Source organism: Tachysurus fulvidraco, chromosome 2 (assembly GCF_022655615.1).
Source record: "Tachysurus fulvidraco isolate hzauxx_2018 chromosome 2, HZAU_PFXX_2.0, whole genome shotgun sequence".
Classification (NCBI taxonomy): Eukaryota; Metazoa; Chordata; class Actinopteri; order Siluriformes; family Bagridae; genus Tachysurus; species Tachysurus fulvidraco.
Window position 1 is genome coordinate 33673424 of NC_062519.1, and position 21243 is coordinate 33694666.

General features: G+C 38.0%; 1 protein-coding gene across 2 annotated transcripts in view; it reads left to right on the forward strand.

Annotated features, from left to right (window-relative positions):
* Positions 1-21243, forward strand: part of efl1 (elongation factor like GTPase 1) — a 108681-nt gene that overhangs the window by 69039 nt on the left and 18399 nt on the right. For both annotated transcript variants that reach the window (XM_027161951.2, XM_027161958.2), the window contains exons 16-17: positions 12821-12952; positions 16354-16501. In XM_027161951.2, coding sequence (XP_027017752.1) covers positions 12821-12952; positions 16354-16501 — 280 coding nt within the window. The remainder of the gene's footprint in view (positions 1-12820; positions 12953-16353; positions 16502-21243) is intronic.

Sequence of the window (21243 nt, forward strand, 5' to 3'; positions counted from 1 at the left end):
TTTATCTTTTGTCGCTAACAGAATAGCTGCTTTTCAAACTGGTGTGCTGGTTGATTTTAGCAGCATGAGCACGCAGTTAATGATTCACCTCACTCTGTGTTCAGCAGAGCTGCAGTCTTTTCACTGCTAACTGCGCCTTTGTTTTCCGTCTCAGGATCTGCCATCCTGGCTAAAAAGGAAAATACTCCTTGAAGGAATATCTTGCGCAATATTTGATTTTGGAGCATGTATTTAATTAGTCATATGTTTGTTTTTGTCACGTTTTAGCTGTTCTTCCATTTGTATTTGTTTTTTGTTTTAATGTGATTCTTACTTATAGTTTTTCAAAAGTTACTTTGTTTATCCCATAGCTGTCTGGTCGTGTAGCATTTTTACTTAGCGGAATGTTTTCTTTTCCAGTTTTCTGAATTTGCGAACACACAACATTTTAAAAACATAGCCGGGGATGTTGAGAGAAACGATAAACAGGAAAAGTTTCCAATCTTCAACGTATAACAAAGCTAGTTTGGGTTAAATAGCACTTGTTCTAACATTGAAGTGTGAACTTAATTACCTAGCGAGTCCTCCAGCTATTTAAAACCTCAGGTTTTCTCTGAGGTAAAGTTTCTCTTTATATACCAGAGGTCAAAAAATTGAGTTTGTTTTATTGTGACCAGTTAGCATTGGATTTCTTAGTCATGTCACACTCCACAGTAGATAGTGCTTTTCTCCTAGACTACAATTGGCAACATTTTCTTAAAAAAAAAAAAAAACATTAGTTTCTTTTTTCACACAAATGTTTCTGCTTTATTTTGTCTAATTAACTTGAAGAGAAAGTGAGGGAAGGAAAAGCTGCTGTAATGTAAGTGATCATAGGAACAAACTCGTTTCTCAGATAGTCCTCATACTCTATAAGTATCTAGAGATGAGTTGAAAAGCAGTGTTAAGAAATATGAAGTAGTTTTCATTCTCATATGGCTGTGATGTTTGAGGAATACACTGCATCCCAATCGATCCTGTTGTGTTTTATTCTTTACATTCAGAAGCTGCTCTTTCTAATTCACACCCCATTCTTTCTATGCTCATATTCAGCTGTCTGTTTTAAAGAATTTTATTCTTTTCGAGTTTCTTGGAAATTGCCTAATGGCAGCTTTTATGATTGTGATTAACTATATGAGGGAAATTCCTTAATTTGTCGAACACGTACTTCTGGTGCGTGTGATGACTTTAGTGTTTTATCTCATCCTTATTATTATAATGTCATGGAATTAACTTGAAGCAGCTTTGGAATGAGCCTTTAAAAAAATACACTTTGGATACCATGTACATGATGGAACAAGCAGAGATGGTCTGATCGAAAAGACAAGGCATGATTATTATTTAGGGATACTTTTTTTATGGGCCATGGCAGCACCAACTTTAAAGTGAACACACACACGCAGAGAGAGAGAGAGAGAGAGAGAGAGAGAGAGAGAGAGAGAGAGAGAGAGAGAGAGAGAGAGAGACAGCTGAGAGCGACAGCAGCTAGAGGAAAAAATGTTCTTGATATATTTTTCTGGACAGTCAAATTATATATACTGTATATAATAATTTATATATCATATAATGTATATACATTATATGATATATAAATTATTATATACAGTATATATAATTTGTGTGTGTGTGTGTGTGTGTGTGTGTGTGTGTGTGTGTGTGTGTGTGTGTGTGTGTGTGTATGCATGTATGTATCCAGATTGCCTGTCCCAGTTACTCTTTTAGACCCTTTCAGAGGAAAACGGGAAGATTTTAGCGACTCAAGTTTGACATTTGACCCTCTAGATGTTTATGGCATGTCTTTAAGGCCTTATTTTGTTGTTAAACAAAAAGAAATAATAAAAAAAGCACATGGAAAGAAACACTTGTTTGTTATCTGAGAAGAAATCTTAGCTGTAGGAGTGCTGCTCCTCTGTTATCAACAATAACGTAGCAGTTTGCCAGACAAATCCATCAAATGGCCTCCGAGCCAAATGCTGCTCTATACAAAGTTTGAAATGACTTTTCAGGCAGCCAATTAAAAAAAAAGTTGTTATTGATTTGTCCTTTGAGACGTTTAACTGGTTGTCAGAGACTAATTTCATCTCGGATAGAAAACATTAGCAGGCAGCTCTGCTGTATTTCTGCAGTTCACTGGAAGATATGTTCAGGTATTAGCACAGTTATAATGCTACACAGGTGGTAGAAATACTTCAGACTAAGGGTTATGTGATGACTGTTTGACTGTGTGTTTATCCGAAGGACTGAATTGGTCAGGAAAACATTTCTTTTATTTGCTCATTCGCCATAACAGTCTTCTGTTTCTTTATTTGTTATATTTCCATGTGATATGTGTTTGTTTTTTGTTTAGTTTTTTTAGTTTAATTGAAGTGCTTTAACGTATCAGACGGACATCAGAGCTGGGTGACGCTCAAAAATTTCCCCATCAGTGTTTGTGTCAGAAAAGAAAAGTGTTATTGTGCTATCACTAATTTATTTACTGAGAAAGTGTTGCTTGGACTTGGACTTCCTTATATTTGTTCTGATTGAAAACAGACAGGCAGGCAGGCAGGCAGAGAGAGAAAGAGAGAGAGAGAGAGAGAGAGAGAGAGAGAGAGAGATATGTTCTGGCTGTACATCACATTAATTAACATGGCTGATAATCCGAGTTGTGTTCCTACAGACAAGCCTAAACTCTATTAGGAGAGTGCACAAAGCCATTTCTTGCCAAACACAGGGTATGTACTTTACATAGAGTTTAAAATAACACTGTGCTTCTTCAAGAGCAATGTTTTGGGCAGAAGAAAAAGATTTATTTCACCAGCTGAACAGCCTGTACAAATAACACATCGTGTCTAAAAATTAAATCTCTCAAAACATCCATTTTAAGACTTGATGCAGATTAACATCACACAGACGTCCACTCATATCTCTCTCACAGAACACAGGGTGGAAGCAGAGATACATGCTTTTGACAGATTTTTCAGGGACCCAGTGGACATTCTAGTTATTAAATGTAGATATTCACTGCCATGGGGATTCAAAATAAGTCGGCCACATTTTATATATAGGGAGAAAAATATGTGTTATATATGAAATATATATAATCCTGGTAGAAACGGAAATGCACTAAGTGTAAAAGCTCTGACTCGTCTTCTATTGTAGGTATTTTTTGAGGTGCGGTTTTAGTTCTTTAAGAATTTTATTTTTGGAAACTTAAGAACAAAGTGCCTAGAACTGCAAATGGGTAAAACGACCATTCACATTTGATGCATTTAGAGCGATTAAAAGCAAGCAGATGTAGACCAGGTGTCTCTGTATCTGTAGTCATGGGGCATGTGAAGAAAGACCTGCAGCTGTACTTCTCCATCCTAGTAAGACAATGTTGATACGTTAAACAAAACCCCATCTCCTACTTTCATTTGCTTTATGTTAGGATTCACCATCCCGTACTCTCACACCATATATTCGCATGTACTACCTCGGGATCAAGTTGGCCTTTTGTCTTACAGTGACAAATAGCAGTACACTCACACAGACATGTCCCACCACCACCACCACCACTGTGCATCGACTGAGCCATGAATGTCTACATTTGAATGAGCAGACGTGAAAACAAGCAGAGATTCCCATAAGTCTGAGCACCGGGGATCTGAAGCCGGTGCTGTTACATGTGCTGAGTGTTAAGGAAGACGTTTGAAATGACAGACATGACTGAGAACTCTGTTTTCATCAGCTCCTGGAAGCATGTTATGCGAGCTATGATTCACACGTTCCCAGCATCGAGAGACAGAGCAAGACCAAACTTTTTTCTCTCTCCTTACACCTCTGTTTGCGTGACTACAACGTGGCACTTTAAATGGAAAGATATTATGAAACATTCATGTTCAGGAATAGTTTCTTAGAATTGTCGTGATAACAGCAGGAACAAGGACACTTACAGTATTAGCAATTTGAACAATTAGCAGATGAATTTAAATATGTTTATTCTGGGATTGTTCTTTTCTGAATAAATATTTCCTACTTTTTAGGGGAAAAAAAAACATTGTCTTTCATGTCATATGTGCCACAGATTTCAGAACGTCTTAAATAGCTTTCCTGTGGTTCCTCTATGTATAAGCAGAACGTTTCTGTCTTCAGGATATTTTTTCAGCATCACCCCTCTCTCTCCGTCTTTAAGTCTTTGTTGAGGAATGCCTTAGAGACCCAGTCACCTCTGAGTAATTACCTTCTCACGTTTCGGGCTGGCCGGCTGAAAGAGCCTCTGTGTTTTTTACGGGCGGGTGAAGTCGGGGATGAGCGTCTCTTCTAGAGACGTTTGCTGCATAAATATAGGACACATCTTGGCCATGTGTTTGCAGTCGGGTTGGTTAGGGTTTTTGGTGTTTTTTTCATCAAGGACCATTTTTACAAAACTCGGCACAGCGAGTTTCTGTGTCGGTCTTTTTTTCCCCTCCCCTACTCTTTTGCTCTTGTTATTTTTTTTCTCTATCTTTCCTCTGCCCAGTAACTGCAGTTTGGAAATAAGAAGCATGTGTGTGCAGAGGTCTGAGTGAATTTATGTAGGAATCATTAAAACGCCATGTGAACAGTGTCTATTTTTTCAAGGCTGGAATTGCTTTGAGCTGCTGATCTCGGGCCTGATCGTCCAAAGGTGGACACTGTTAGTGAAAGAAGCAGTACATGAATGGATAGGTGAATATGACAGATAGACTAGAGGAAACTAGAAGAGACTAAGTGAAGTCTTTTCTGTAACACAAAATATGTTTGAAATATTGAAATATTTGTGATGCGCTTAATGATCGAGGCACCAGGTTGTTGGTGGCTGCTTTACTTTCATTCTTTCTCTGAAACGATTGCAGCTGTCTGCCTCGCTGACACCACCAGGGTTTGTTGACACAGTTACAGTGGCATGTGATACTGTATATCGCAAACATAAGTGATAGCAGTTACAGTGCAGAAAGCTGGTTGATATTAGAACACACAGTTTAAAAAACTGGTGGATGTTCTGGTGACAGTTTGAGGAATCTGTCCATTTTTTTTTTTTTTCGGAGAGGACACAGAAAAGCTGTGGATGTTACAGTTGGGGTACAAAAACTGGTGAACATTAGGAGGGTGGGGAGTCCAAAAAACAATGGGATGTGGTAGCTCAGTGGTTAAGGTGTTGGGCTACTGATCAGAAGGTCATGGGTTCGAACCCCAGGTCCACCAAGCTGCCACAGCTGGGCCCCTGAGCAAGGCCCTTAACCCTCAATTTGGTTGTTTGAGGCAAATTTTGAAAATCCTCAAAGATTTCTAAAATCCTAGGGTAAAATCTGTTGTCTTTGAAGGCTTGTTTGACATGTTCCTCGACAGCCGATTAATGGCCGTTGCGATCAGTTATTTCCTCCGATTAAGTTCAGGCAGTGTCAGAAGTTTTCAGACACTTACCTGCAGTGTAACATCTCCTAGGATGAGCGACAAACCAAGAACCAATAAGAGCGCCGAACCGGATGGTGCACTAAGTACAACAACTTCAATGACTTGATGTGGGAATATAATATTCATAAACAATACATTTATACATTTTAGATAAAAAAAAAAGTTTTCTTTTCTAAACTTATAAGGATATAAACAGGGTTTATGGAAGGTGCTCGAAGTTCTGTACATGAATTTGGCTTTTTGAAATGTAAGTACTTGAAAATAACCATTTTTTCTTGTGCTGCTTAAAAAGCACTTGAATTTAAAAAGCATTAAAAACAAAAATCGCTAAAAATTGCTTTGTAGCCCCTCCCATTTCCTCCTCCTCATTTGGACATGGACGGCTCCTGTGGCTCACCTGGAGCACACTGACGTTGTGGTGAAAATGAAGCAATGCCTGGGACATGCACATTTATTCCAGCATGACTAGAGGAGGCGGCATAGAAAAATTGCCTTTTAGAAGACATGACAAATGTGCGTTGTCAAATGTGCAGCATGCCCGTTGTCAAATTTATTATTATTTTATATTTCTGTGGAATTTAAAAAGAGGAAATAAAGAATATGTCTTAGCGACATGTCTTGAAAAGAGAAGAAATAGTGCGTGAATTTCAGAATGAAGCATATGTCCAAACCCTGAATAAGCTCTGGTTACAATGTGCTTGATACCGATACGCCATAATTGCTAAATAATGCTGGAGATTGTAGTTAACACTGCAGCTCTCCATGCTCAATTAAATATGGATAAGGGCTACAGGACTGCAGTATCGACCTTGAGGTTGAACACTTCTGGCCCTAGCTCAGTAAAATATTTCATTATGCTGGAGAAAGCAAAGATAAAATCAGTCGTCCTCCTTGCATATGGAGTTCAATTCAACTCACATTTGCTCATATTATCTGGCTATATTTAGGATTGTTGTATTTGAAGCTGGTTTGTGTGTGTGTGTGTGTGTGTGTGTGTGTGTGTGTGTGTGTGTGTGTGTGTGTGTGTGTGTGTGTGTGTGTGTGTGTGTGTGTGTGTGTGTGTGTGTGTGTGTGTGTGTGTGTGTGTTGGGGGATCGGGCCCCGATTCCAGCCAACACAAATTGTCCAGGCAGCAAATCAGATTCTAGCAAATGGTAAATATTGGTTATGTACAAAATATATTACTTCAGACAAATTTTGTTTATTAAATGAAATAAAAACTAAATAAATAACCAAGTAGTGTTTTCATGCATGTACCAACTAATCTGCAGCATAGTGGCTCACAGCAGTTTTATATAGATTTAGTACGATGTTTGTTTTCACATGACAATGAGACTTGAGCATACCAGTTAATTTTTTATTTTTTTTTGCTTTTTAATACTTTTGGCAGCATGTTTTTTTTTGTTTTTTTTTTTTCAGTTTACACAATTTTTGATACTTTCACTTTGACCTGAATACAATTTTGGTGGATTAGCTGTACTTAAAAAAAAACTTTTGTTTCAGCCAGGCAGCTGTAGATGATGTGGTTACAGTGAAGAGAACATCAGCTGAAGCAAAAATGGCAGTGTGCCTCAGGCTCCGGAGGGGGCAATAAACAGCAGTATAGTCACACACACACACACACACACACACACACACACACACACACACACACACACACACACACACACACACACACACACACACACAAGCTCCTGTGTGCTGTCTGGTCACTTCATCCAAGTATGAGAATGCCTGGCTTTAGTGCTGCATTGGGAAAGAGGAGAAGACGAGGTCTGGTGATGTCATTATTACAAGTCATGTGATATTTCTCAGTCTAGGTCTCTTTTAAAAAAAATCTCTCACTCTTCTTGACAGCACTTCATGACTCTCTTATGTGTGTTTCTTGTTTTGGTTCTCTGCTTCATTATCTGCCTTTTGCCAGAAGGTAATCCCGAGACAGAGAGCTGTCATTATGAAAAGTGCTTTAAAGCATGGTGTAATAAACACTATCATGTTGTTTGTTCTTCTGATGAGCTAAACACTCATCATAGTCAAAAAAATAGTCATCCTTGTTTCTCGATTAAGACGGAGAAATGACGTCATCCCGGACACTATTCTTCCTTAAAAAGGAGGCAGCTTCCTGTTTTCCCATGCTTCCCATCCTGAAATGTGTCATCTGTGAAACATCCTGTAGAAGTGCCTAGAAACAAAACTCATATGCAGACACTTAAAGGAACAATAGCTCCTTTAGATGATGTTACTTCTAGTTATCATCATGCGCTCAACACTGAAGCGAGTACACTAATGATGTCATAAGTATATCAAGATACAAATCTCATGAGACATATGAGCTTTTAATGTTAGCAAACCAACAAAGCTTTTGCTGCCTGTGCAGGTTAAAACACTAAGCGATTAGCGGTAAGCCTTTTTTATTGCAGACTTTACTGCCTCCAGGTGCTTGCCGCATGAATAGGATTAGGGCTTGGGCTAAAATAGTCCTTTAATAAAGCCGGTCTGAGACGAAGCGCTCTGACTTGGGGCTAAGTTACACGGTGAACCTGGCTTTCTCTTCCAGACCTCTCGCACTACACGCTAAACCATATTTAGTTCCAGTTTTGCTACAGCTTCGGTGACACTGATGGTGATTATGTTTTAAGGTGCAGACGACCGGGTGAATATTACAGCTGCAGCAAACCAGATAAAATTACTGATAAACTACAGACAAATGGTAGACCTTATAGTTAGTTAGAGGTGGAGTTGAGGGTTCGGCTTTTATTAAAGGATTCAGAAAGCTGGTGGATGTTCCCATTGTGAGGACATGAGGTTTGGGATGTTACAGTAAACATTGGCCACATGATTTTTGCTTTTTAATGCAATATACAGTATATATATAACTTGTATAAAAAAAATTATAATATATAATAAAATTATTTATTTATTTATTTATTTATTTATTTATTTTGGTACACTGTATGCTGCAGCATGAATTTTATTTATTTATGTATTTATTTATTTTGGCTTGGCACTACAACAGCCCTCTCTTTCTACTACATTTGTGTATTTATTTATTTATTTATTTATTTATTTATTTATTTTTTATCATTAACAGTATTATTGTGTTTTTTTTCATGTCTGCATTGGCATGCAGTCCAAGGGTCAATATTTATCAGAATGCCTACACATTTCTACATTTGAAATTCTTATTTCAGGATGGCAAGGCTTAATTACATTGATGACATAACACAAGGCACAAAACATACAAAAACACTTGCACACAACAAGCAAGTATGCTAACTATTCCAGCTATGCCATTGAATTAAAAAAATCCTGACCATGTCAGCCATATGAGGGTTTTTCCCAAACCGTTGACACAAAAGTGAATTGTACAGAATGCTGTAGCATTTACAATTTCTCTTCAATGGAACCAAGGGAACCAAGTAGGATCCAGCATGACAAATGCAGCTGTGTATAAAGCAAGATACATGAACCATGAACAAACAGTTTGTTATTGCTGGTGTGGAAGAACCCCTGCACAGAGCTCTGACCTCAACCCTACTGAACACCTTTGGGATGAACTGGAAGACCGACTGCACCCCAGACCTCATCATCCATAATCGATGCCGGACCTCACTAATGCTCTTGCAGCTGAATGAACACAAATCTCTACAGCCACATGTAGAAGTTATCATAAATTAAAAAAAAAAAAAAAAAAAAAACAGGGAATAAACTTGGAATAGGATGTTTGACAAACCCATAGGTATGGCTGGTCATGTATCCTCTTACTTTTGGCCATATGTAAAAAATATTGCACTAGGCTAAAGTCAGGTGTTAAGTGAATAATTGGACATAAGAATAGAGGAACCGACCTAGAGGCTCAAATCTGCCAATTCTAAACTTAACATACTGTTTTTTAAGTCAATATGCTTCCCACTTCAAAACGCATTAAAATATCGAAAAGGAATGTCATTCAATTATTAATTTTTAACAAGGCAGATTTCCTGTAGAAGCAGTTCAACACCAGTTAGCAGACTATTCTAGACAAACAACTGGATATTCTTCTGGGTGTTTTTTTGTTTGTTTGTTTGTTTGTTTGTTTTGTTTTTATTTATTTATTTGTATTGATTGAAGGATAATCTGCACAAAACTGGAGAAAATGATGGTTAAAGTGCTGAAAATATTTTCTAAGTCAAAGTATATGTGGCACATACACAACCGTACAGTTGACTCTGTTTTTATGACCTCTACCTCACAGTCTCTACATCTCATACTGTGTGTAGTCGTGTATGTGACGCATAAAACATTGGGGAACAGCAGAAATAAAAGAAATGTACACATAGAACACACATAGAAGACTATAAATATACTATGTAATATAATACATTTTTATATAACAATTTTATACAATAATAGATCTAAATCAGTTATTTCAGTTCAAAATGCTTTTTAGAAAGTTGTTCTGGAAATAAAACGGTCTTGGTGAGACATTCTGTGGCTCAGTACAATGACAGAATATCAAAGAGTGCCACTAATCCCTGCCCTATTTTAAAGCACTTATTGTATATAGAGAGTAAGGAGACATTCTGGATTAGGCCCTTAGGTGTAAAGACTGGACAGTGTGGAGCATTTGTCTTTCAGACAGTAAGGACACAGTGATCACTGGAAAGCCTTGCCCTCAAATTTTTCAGTGTTAAATCCCTCACTTACTGTAGCTTGGTTCCTGCTGGGATTGGAGTGGCTAAAAGTCAGAAAAGTTTGCCTGCTGCTTTGAGGTAGCTGACTGGCTTAAGCACATTAGCCCTGCCCTCAAACCCACGCACTCAATTTGACGTGTTGATTAGCCATCAGTCAAAAGCAAAATGGGTGAAATTTTATATTTAGAAACCGTATATGTGTGTAAGTGGCCACTAAGACAAAACATTTTCAAGAAAAACCTGGTCTCTAAGCTGTCGAACGGCACGTGAGCTCACTTTAGAGCCGTAATCATATTCATGATTAAATAAATTTGATGAAAGAAGCTTGAACTGAAATAAAAGTGACATTTGTCACTCTTGGTTGCTGTAAGTGTAAATGAACACGACGTGACTTGGTATTAAAGCTTATTTCGGGTCTTCTTTACAGACAAGGGGTTTATGATTGGCTAGTGTCACTGTTATGGATAGAGATGAATGAGTCTGCCTTCCCTCCCACCCAGAGAGCAGGTCCGTTGTGCTCCATCCCAAATCGATTCCTGTCCCCTCCTTGTGTTTGCAGAGTTTTCCCTGTTTAGAGTTTTTTGGGTGCTCCAGATTCCTTTCCCAGTCCACAGATATATGTTAGCTGATTGGCATCTCTAAATTGTCGGTAGTGTGTGATTGTGGCCTGCAATAGGTTAGCACCTCATCCAGCATGTCCGTCGCATTGTGCCTTGTGGATAGACTCCAGTCTCCCCATGACGCAGTGTAGAATAAGCACTAAAGAAAATGGCCTGTTCAGAGTTCAGGTCAGTTTTGTATGTTCTCCTCATAATAAGTGTTGAATCGAATTGAATCGCAGATCGTAAAAAGACTTCTGTAGCTTGCCCTTTTGTAGGTTTTCTTTGCTCTCTCTTCTTTTCCTCCTCCACTGTGCCAAACAGCACAGAGACCTGACTGCAAGCTAAAATGTTCTTAAGACAGGATCACATTCTGATCATCCTAAGTCCTCAGTAGTTTTTCAGGTTTAGTTTATTTCATTTAGCAGAGAATCTGAGAGGATGATCAAATTTCCAGGGAAAGGGTGTGGTGTTCTAACAACATCTTGTAACACCCTATACTGTTAGCCTTTGGCTAAAATGTATGCTATTAGCTAGGTTCTTTCCTCAGCCCTACTCTGCTATATTCACTTTACCGTGGTCAAACAGCTTTTTCCGATCTATACTTTTCTGTACTTTATTCGGCTTTGTCAGCGTTTGTTACAGAGTGTTCTTGAAGCCATGTTAAATGAGCTTGTGATACAAGACCAGGATAAAGGGATTCATTGCTCCAGTGTATGATCTTCACCCACAATTCCCCTGTAACCAATCAGGTCACATGCTCCTACAGTATTATATTATAGCTCACAATGAGTTTTATTTGTTTTTTTGTTGTTTTTTTTTTATCATTCAAAAGAATTGCCAGTATTTAAAAATGCATGAAGTAGTAGAGGTGTAACAGAACTTAGCATGCAGCATAGCATGAAAATGAGACGATGTGCATAGTGGAAATCAGCATTCTATTAATTATGCATGTAATGCAGTTGAACTGATTGAACACCAGAGGCAACCCAATCTGAGCAATCCATAGAGTTCAAAAATCACACTTTTTACTGGAGACCCTGCACGTGTCATCCACGAATCATCTGCACTTTTTCATCAGATTTTATGGTTACACTTCCACATTGTAGCCTTTAGACATCTCTCTTCACTAACCGCACCAGCCTCGTGTCTCTGTAGTCTACACAGTGCCCAAGAAAGGGACCACAAAAGCTGCGCATTTTAGCACAATTTGGAAAACCAGTTAAAATGATGCCTCAGACACCGACACACATGATCACTTTTTTTTTATTTATTTATTTAATTAATAGCCATATTTATTTATTTTTTATATTATACTGGTGTTTCTTGCTATTTTTCATTTGTTTACTTTTATACTGGCACAAAACACATTTTTTATGATGCAGGGGTAAAAACACTTTTCATTCATATACATTTTTCTTTTTTTTTTTCTTTTTTAAATATAGAAATGAATCGAATCATTAATATAACACTGTGAATGAAATAAAGTTAGTTATAACCAATGTATCATTATATTTTCTGTTTTTTCTGTTGAGTAAATATTTAGAAAATGTGCAAAAGAAGCCTCAAAATGAACCATTAGCACACAAAATATTCTTTTTTTTTTTCAGGTGACCTGTATACCAAAAAATGAGTTGTTGTAGCTTCTGACAGACTACTTTTTGATTGCACTCTACTCTGACACACACACACACACACACACACACACACACACACACACACACATGCTTTTCTCTGCAGTAGCTGTTGGTGCTTCAAGTGACAGTTTGGCCCAAAGTGACATGTACAGTTTCCTCTTTCACCTGAATGTAGTCCATCAGCCAAGACACAGAGTACTGAGATTTATTTATCTAGAAAAGCTTGTCGCCTAGGAATCTTGCGCACTGAATGTGTAAATCATCACACACACACACACACATGCTTAATTTCAGGGTGGTTATTTTATTCTTTTCCTGCAACACGCCTCATTGTGTTTCCTCATTCGTTTCTCGCTGAAATTGTACTTTCAGTATAGAAATTATCTATTTTTTAGGTTTAATCTTACATTTAGCTGTTCTGTGTGGTGTTCATGTTGCATTATGGGTAATTTTATTCCTGACAGTGTGTTGTACTGTTTTGTGGTTGCTCCTGCAGGAATCGGTGGGATGGAGGAGTTTATTCTAAAGTCAGCCACCATCTCCACCTCGGCCGCGTGCCCCCCCTTCACGCCACTCAACTTTGAGGCCACCCCCATCGTCAGAGTAGCGATTGAACCCAAACATCCCAGTATGTATTTGCATGACACTCATGCACACACCAAAATGTGATATAAACAGAAGTGTGAAGATGGCTGTTCTGGCCCGAGGAAACAAATTTGGCTGTGAACAGTTGAGAATCTGTCCATCTGTGCAAGTTATATCTTAGCACAGATAAACATAATTTGGCTGAATTAAGTTTTAGCTAAAAAAATAATAATAAACTCTCTCTTATGCAAGCATCTTTTTCAGATTTAAACAATACATTTCACTTTAAATTCTGTGAATACTTATGTTTTCAGATGCACAGGACTGAGGTTTTATACCTTAAAAGTTCAGAGGTATTGCCAAAAAGAATTAAAATGATCCAATTCAACATGTTTTATTGCGAATAAACCACAGTAACTATGCTAACTTGGTGTGTAGCATTAAATCTAACATTAAAGCCTCAAGAACGCTAAATACATTATAGATTTTTATTTGTGAATAAAGGTTAACTGTGAATTAGCTGAGGGTAAATACATGAGGGTAATTTGCTTAACCTGACTGGTATATCTAAACAAATCATAATAATAATAATCATATGCATTTACTTGTTAGCTATATTATTAGTTGGGTAGCTCTAGTGCACAAAAAAAGAAGCAAAATTTAGACAGCAAACATCTCAGCGGGGCAAATTGTGTACATTTAATGCCTGACTTTAAATATACACACAGCTTGATTGTTTTAAGTCTTAATTAACAGCATGCAGCAGACAAACGCTACATGGCACAAGTATCTCTAGTATCATAGATGCCATGTCAACCACACGAAGCTCACAGTAATACTTGCCCTCATATGGAACTCATTACTGCAGATGACGGTTAAATGTTTCCCGTTTTAGAGCACAAAGGAACTGACTGATTAGACACACACACACACACACACACACACACACACACACACACACACACACACACACACACAGAGCTCATTTCAGGAGTGAAGCTTGTTCCATGCTGGTTCAGGATTACTTAAATTGCCATAAGGTTATCTGAGGTCATTAAAAGTTAGATGAAGCAAGAGTAGCACAACTCTTAATATACATCTTTACACTGCAGTACTGGTTAAGCTCTTCCAGTGTGTGGTTATAACCCAAATGTCAAACTTTTGTAACGTTTCCAAATGCAGGAACTAGTGGCCCTGAGGCTGAAATGAGCAAGGCGTCTATGAGGACGCCGCTACCACCAATTAATCAAGTCTTTCTATTTACATATTTGTATGCTTAAAATATTGTTAAAGTATACTTCAAACTAAAATGAAGCTATGGACAAACTCTCCACTCTCCAAAACCTTAAAAACCCATGAAATAAATAACCCATAGCCAATAAGACAGCTAAAACTAGAAAGTGATTTCTTAAAACGTATAACGAACAGTTCAACTTTTATTATGATTATGATTTTATTATGAAACAAATAAACATTAGATATATAGTAAAAGCTACTTGATTAGCATTTATAGCGCTGTGTGAAATTTGTTACAAATTACTGATTTACAAAGTTGACTATAGACTATTGTAGTCAAACATTTTTGGGTTTTTTTAGCTTGTGTTTACGAAGCAGTACAGTCTGATTTGTAACCCAAGGTTGTGGGTTCGAGTCTCGGGCCGGCCACGACTGAGGTGCCCTTGAGCAAGGCACCGAACCCCCCAACTGCTCCCCGGGCGCCGCAGCATAAATGGCTGCCCACTGCTCCTGGTGTGTGTTCACGGTGTGTGTGTTCACTGCTGTGTGTGCACTTTGGATGGGTTAAAATGCAGAGAACAAATTCTGAGTATGGGTCACCATACTTAGCCGTATGTCACGTCACATTCAACATATGTCATTCAACAAAATATCCCCCCTTCCCCCACACAGAAATAGGGGCTGGGAAACAAATAGTTAGCTACATGCTATTTGGATATTTTAGTTGATTTAGCCCAGCCATGTTTGAGGACTATTACTCACAGGACATTCATTCTGTCATCTTCCACACGAATTCTCAAGCAATTTTCTCTTTTCACTTTGTCCTCTGGTTTGCTCATTATAAAGCAGAATATGCACTGATATGCTTAATATCGTGTCATCCCCCTTGTCCCACGCAAAACAGCTCTGACCCATCGAAGCATGGACTCAACAAATAAGTGGCACTAGGACGTTAACAGCCTTTATAATGAGCTGCTGAAAGAATCCACTGCCATTAAAGAATATTGTTGCCATGAAAGAATGACCTGGGTCTTCAGTACATTTAGGTAGTTGGTAAATGTTTCAGTAACATCCAGAATGACAGGACCCAAGGACTCTAAGACTAAGATCTCCCAGAGCATCACACTGTCTCCACTGGCTTAGTTTTTTCCCATAGTGCATCCTCCATATCTTTCCAAAGAAAGTAACTCACACTCACCCATCTGTCCAACTGATGTAAAAGAAAGCCTTCCTCCATCGTTCCATGGCCCAGCTATGATGCTAATGTACCTATTATAAGAGTTTTCAGTGGTGGACAGGGCTCAGCATGGGCACTCTGAGCAGTATGTGGCTACACAGCTACATACGCAGGAAGCTGGATGCACCGACACCTTTCTATCATAGCTGTTTTTAGCAAACAACGCTACAGTAGCTTTTCTGTGGGGTTAGACCAGACGGACTAGCCATCGCTCCCTACTTGCATCAGTGAGCCTTGGGGGCTATGACCTGTCACCATTTCATTTACACTTTTGGCCGGTACAGGCCATTTTGGAGATGCTCTGACCAAGTTATCTAGCCATCACAATTTGGCCCTTGTCAAAGTCTTCTGCTTCCAGTACATCTTCATCTCACACCGTAGGGGTAGTTCTACCTTCTCATTTGGAACCCTGGGTTATGTTATTTCCAAGAGTTATTGAGGCATGATAACTTCTAGCCTAAAAGGAAACACAAAATCACCCACAGAAAGATGCAGCAGTAGTTTTTTGCAACTGCATTTTAGTCCTTTTTTCCAATGCAGTTGAAATAAGACTTTTGAAAACCTCTCAGTGGTTTCTCATTTCTAGCCTGCTGCTAAGCCTTCTTCCACTACCTAGTGTCTGTTACTATACGTTTAAGAGTCCTGTAGGCTCTCACTACTGTGGGGGTGTGTTCAGAATATCAAACACACATGCATATGTGATTCAGATACTGTGTAATAGACTGTGATTTTCAAAAAAATAGGCACTGAAGAGAGAAATAATAAGAGGTGTGTCCTAATGTCGTAAAGGTGGAATGGTGCTGATGATTTGCTAATCTGCTACTATATATAACTGTTTAAATGTGTGTACTTTTGAGGTGAGCATGTAATGATATTGACATGCAATTTACAATAAGTTTACTCACAAATATCATTTTGTATCTCTCTCTCATTTTTTTGTGTGTGCACGCTAAACTTTCGTGCGTGTGTAGGCGAGATGCCCAAGCTGGTGCGGGGGATGCGTCTCCTGAACCAGGCCGACCCGTGTGTGGAAGTTTTGATCCAGGAGAGTGGAGAGCATGTACTTGTCACAGCAGGAGAGGTTCACCTGCAGCGCTGCCTTGATGACCTTCGTGAGAGGTACACACACACACACAGACACGCACACACAATTTAGAACTTGTATAAACCCTGGCTGCTCTACACATTTGAATTCCTGATCATTAGCTGTATTGTATACATGGATTGGTAAATATGCTTGAGCTTGTTAAACCTGTACATCGCACCAGCACACAAACACTCTCTCTCCTACCTGTGATGAGCTGCTGCTATGTTTATAGGCTTGCTTTTTATTCAGTAAGCATGAGAGTGACTGAGATTGAGATGCAATGTGTGGTTGATTATTAGGGGTGAATCGAGATTCAGGGAGTCATTTTAGACCATGAGTGACAGCTGATTTGCACCACTGATGATTGGGCATGAAGATATGTTGTATTTATTATTATAGACGTGTGTGTGTGTTTGTGTGTGTGTGTGTGTGTGTGTGTGTGTGTGTGTGTGTGTGTGTGTGTGTGTGTGTGTGTGTGTGTGTGTGTGATCTTCAACAATCAGCTAGTGCTGTGATTACACACTACAGCTCCACCTCTTTCCTCTCTTACCTTTAAGAGGGACTGAGACAGTAATGAGACAGAAAAGAAGTGATGTTGGGACTATATAGATTTTCCTTTACTGCTAAATTACCTTGTCAATGGTGACAAACAGAGCAGTATATTAATACAAACTTTGTGCATACGTATGCATAAATGGTTGGATGATCTATCATCCATATCCTGATAAACTATCACTTTCAGTACGCTTTTTGGTGAACATCGTATCTGAGAGATTGTGATCTTTTTATTCATGTTTAATCGTTTTGTTTTTTTAATTAGAAACTGAATAAGCATCTGTTTTATAGTTGTAAAAGAATTGTGATATAGTAATAAATATCATTAACAATATTAATAAAAATGATTGTTGTTCATACGATTAATATGAATATGTTACTAAAGTGTGCTACAGTCTTCCATCTTTCTTTACCTCTACAATATTTCATATTGTGCAATATTTTATCTTTTTAGAAACAAGGTAACAGTGGGCTAGTGGTAGTTGCAGTTTCTAATATCTTTTGATTCTGCATGCCAACAGATATTTAGAGCTGTATTTCTTGATTAATTTCATTTATTATTTTGGTCCTTTCCAACATTTTCTTCAACTAATACTACTACAGGACTATTAACTAGGATTAATTATTCTCTCTATATAATTTTGTTTGTTTGCTTTGACTCCCAAATCATGCACTTGTACTAATCCAAGCTATTCTGTACAGTCCGTCTGGTTCGTTGAATCATTTTGTGTTTGTAGAGTCGACCGCAAGCGTTTAAGGCTTTCAATGCCTTGTAACAGGGATTCAACTGTTTTTCTTTTAGAATCTCAGGTTTTTTTCTATGAATAAAAAAGCAGGATAGTTACTTTAAACTTTTAATAACTAAAGACTTATATAAATATTGATTCAATGATCACACGTTTATTTGGTAGATACGACAATTCTCACTTCTAATGAATTGTTTACCTATTTTGGCAGTGTCTGTGTGCTTTCTATCAAGCTTTGGAACTTCATAGCATGTGGGCTTATAGACCCTAATTTCCCACCTTTTAGTGCTCACTTTCACTTTAGTTCTCTCTTTCACTCGTTCTGTCTCATTCCCTGCATCATTACATCTTTGTGAAGCTCATCTGGAGCTTCACTGCTGCATGTCCAGATCAATACGCTTTGAAGTGATAGTTTGTGCCTGTAAAGTGTCGATGCCTGTGTGCCCCTGCTCTGTTAGTGCTGCAATCATGCTGGGTTGCGGGAAAATATTACTATAAAATGGCTAAAATAGGACTCTAGTAATCATTTTTTAGGATTAAAGGGTAGGGGATAGAATTAAAATCAGTATGGTACTGTTTGCAGTTGAACGCCTCAAAGTATGAACACTTAATATTATCAAGGCTGTTCTCTTAAACCTGAAATTTGGAAGCAACATCAATCCCATTTGCTCTCAGAATCCACAAGCTGTCAGGAGCTTTCCTTTGAGAATGAAGTCCAGGTTGACATGATTACCTCACGTAATTGCTGCAGAACTGCTGGCTGTGAATCTCCCATTCTACCACATCCCTAAGGTTCAGATTTGGTGTCTGGAGAAGCCAGTGATAAAAACAGATTCATTATCATGCTTATGGAGTCATTTTGAGATGAATTGTAGAATTATTCTGGAAGTAGACTTTATAAGATGTCAGGTGACATCTGATTGGTACTAATGTGCAAAGAAAACATTCCCCACATCATTACATCACCTCCACCAGCTGAACGGTTGACACAAGGTAGGTTTGTTTCATGGGTTCATGATGCTGATGCTGAATACTGACGCTAGTGTTTTATCAAGGTTTATCAGAGTCCAAGCTTCTGGTTTATGAGATGTTTTTCTGCTCACCACTTGTGCAAAGAGAGCTTATTTGTGAGACCCTTCTTGTCATTCCTCTCTTTGAATGTCACCATTCATGGAAAGCCCACAAATTTAAGTTTCTTAAATATTTGAAGTAGCTTAATCTATTTTATTATTTATTTATTTTATCTGTTTTTCTCCGATGCTTTACTTTTAAATCATGTTTATTTAAAATGCCAAGCTGAATGATACACCACACATAATTACCATTGAAAGTCTGCCGTTTCCAACTGAGCCTTTAAACTCTTTATTTCAATCTCAAGGACTAAACACACATTAGCATAAAGATGCATTTATTCATCAGAACAAGAGATCTAATGAGTTTACCTGTGCACCGTTTGTCTTATGCAACTGATAAAGACTAAACAGTATTTCTGCTTTCTGAAGGTCCTGCTGATATTTTAATGTACTAATAAAGTACATCCGAAGTGCATTGCAGAAATCGTAATGGTTAAATCATGTCTTCACAGATATTCTCTCGGATCAAAATATCTCTGCTCGTTAGCGTTTATGTGGGAATGAACATCATTTATATCATTTATAAAATGTTGTATTTTTTACAAAAAATAGACTTTAAAATCAGGGGATACGGATGTGTAGTATAATTATTCGTCCAGAAACTGATCTTTTTTAACAGTTAATATTTTATAAAGATTAACCCATGTTAATATAATACAAATATATAAATTTGCTAGTGTCAGATTTAACATTTAGCAATCATTACACATGAAGCAGTGCTAGAAGCTACTGTACATGGAAAAAAGTTCACATTAGTATGGGAATGTTTACTACAAACTTAGTTTGAATTCTGCAGTCCAGAGCCAGGATTCTACATGTACAAAAGATATTGAAATTATTTTTGTTACATACTAAGCTTGTTATCCAGAGAAGGAACGTGCCAGAGTAGGTGAAATACAAACTTCCACCACAAGCTCCTGTCTGAAAAGGACAGCTCTAGCAGTAGACATCTCATTAGCAGACATCTCTCCCCCACTCTCTCCTCTTTCCCCCCTCTCTTTCCACTTCTTTTCCTTTCGCCCTCATTGTCTGACATTTTGTCTAGCAGCGTTCTGTCCATGCTGCCATTTACACCTGCTTTGAATAAACACACGTTAACATTAAGCTCTGCTCTTTTCGTCGAAGCAGAGGTTAGCCGCTTAGTGTTGACTCAAGTTCACAGCCTGAAAAAAATTGACTTAGTATCACCAAAGCGCCTGCATTTCCATCTAATTACTCCTTCTCCTCTTCAGCTTGTCATTCCTGACCTCGTCCTATTCCCTTGCCGATTCGTACAGACAATAAGGTGTAAAAATCAAACTGATTGATTTTTTTTTCTTTCTGCCCTGTGTGCCACGCGTCTATTTTCAAAAGAGCACTGAAAATGTTTACCTATTTAGAGCCCTTGAATGCGTTCAAAAAAATCTGAGTCTGTTTCCAATGATTGAATATATTTTTTCAATTTGTAAAAATGCCATATAATGTTTCGTTTATTAGGTTTTATACCATGGCTACTGAAAACTCTGAATCTAGATCCTCTCCATGTCTCTAGAAGAGCTTATATCTTGTAAAAATTAAAAAGGAGGAAGTTACTCAACACCCAGTTCATAATACATTTCACAGTGTTAATAAATTGGTGTCTGTTATCTGGTTTATCTGGTTAAAACATATAGCTACTCAGTATCTACATTGCAGTGGGGGCTAATGTCATGTTTTACAAATAATTGTACAGAGAAGTAACATGTGCAATGGAAAAAGTGGCCCTTAAACAGACCTTTTTTTAGATACCATGTTGCTGTTGTTTTTTTTAATCGCAAAGAAACTCACTGTTAGTGTTTAAATATTTGGTAGTCAAGAAGAACTGTACCAAAAGTGCAGTATCAAAATCTGCACTGATATTAATACAAGCCAGGAGACACAAATCTGATGGTAGGCCATTTACTACTTTATCCAGCGCTGTTTTTGTGCTGTGATGAGGCCTAAAATTTGTCTAAAGGATTTTATGTTCTTTAAAAAAACTAATTAAAGCTTATTAGTAGACCAGTAATTCAGAAATGTGGTAGACTAGTCATCTTTTCCATAGTTTGAGCAAAAGGAAATCATATATTTTAGCCTTTTTTTTTTTTTTTTAAGGCTAAGCTCCTTTTAGCTTAATGACGGATGGAGGATGCTGTCTACAGGAGCATCTGAAAGGACTCGGTAGCATCCAAAAATGAGTCTGGATCTGCCTCTTTGAGCTAACCCTAGGGCAGTGACATGCAACCTGCAGCTTTGGAAGCACCGTTTTACACGACACTGGTCACAACACTACCTTTATGTTATATAAAGGACAGCAAAAATAACTGCAGGAAGATTAAAAAT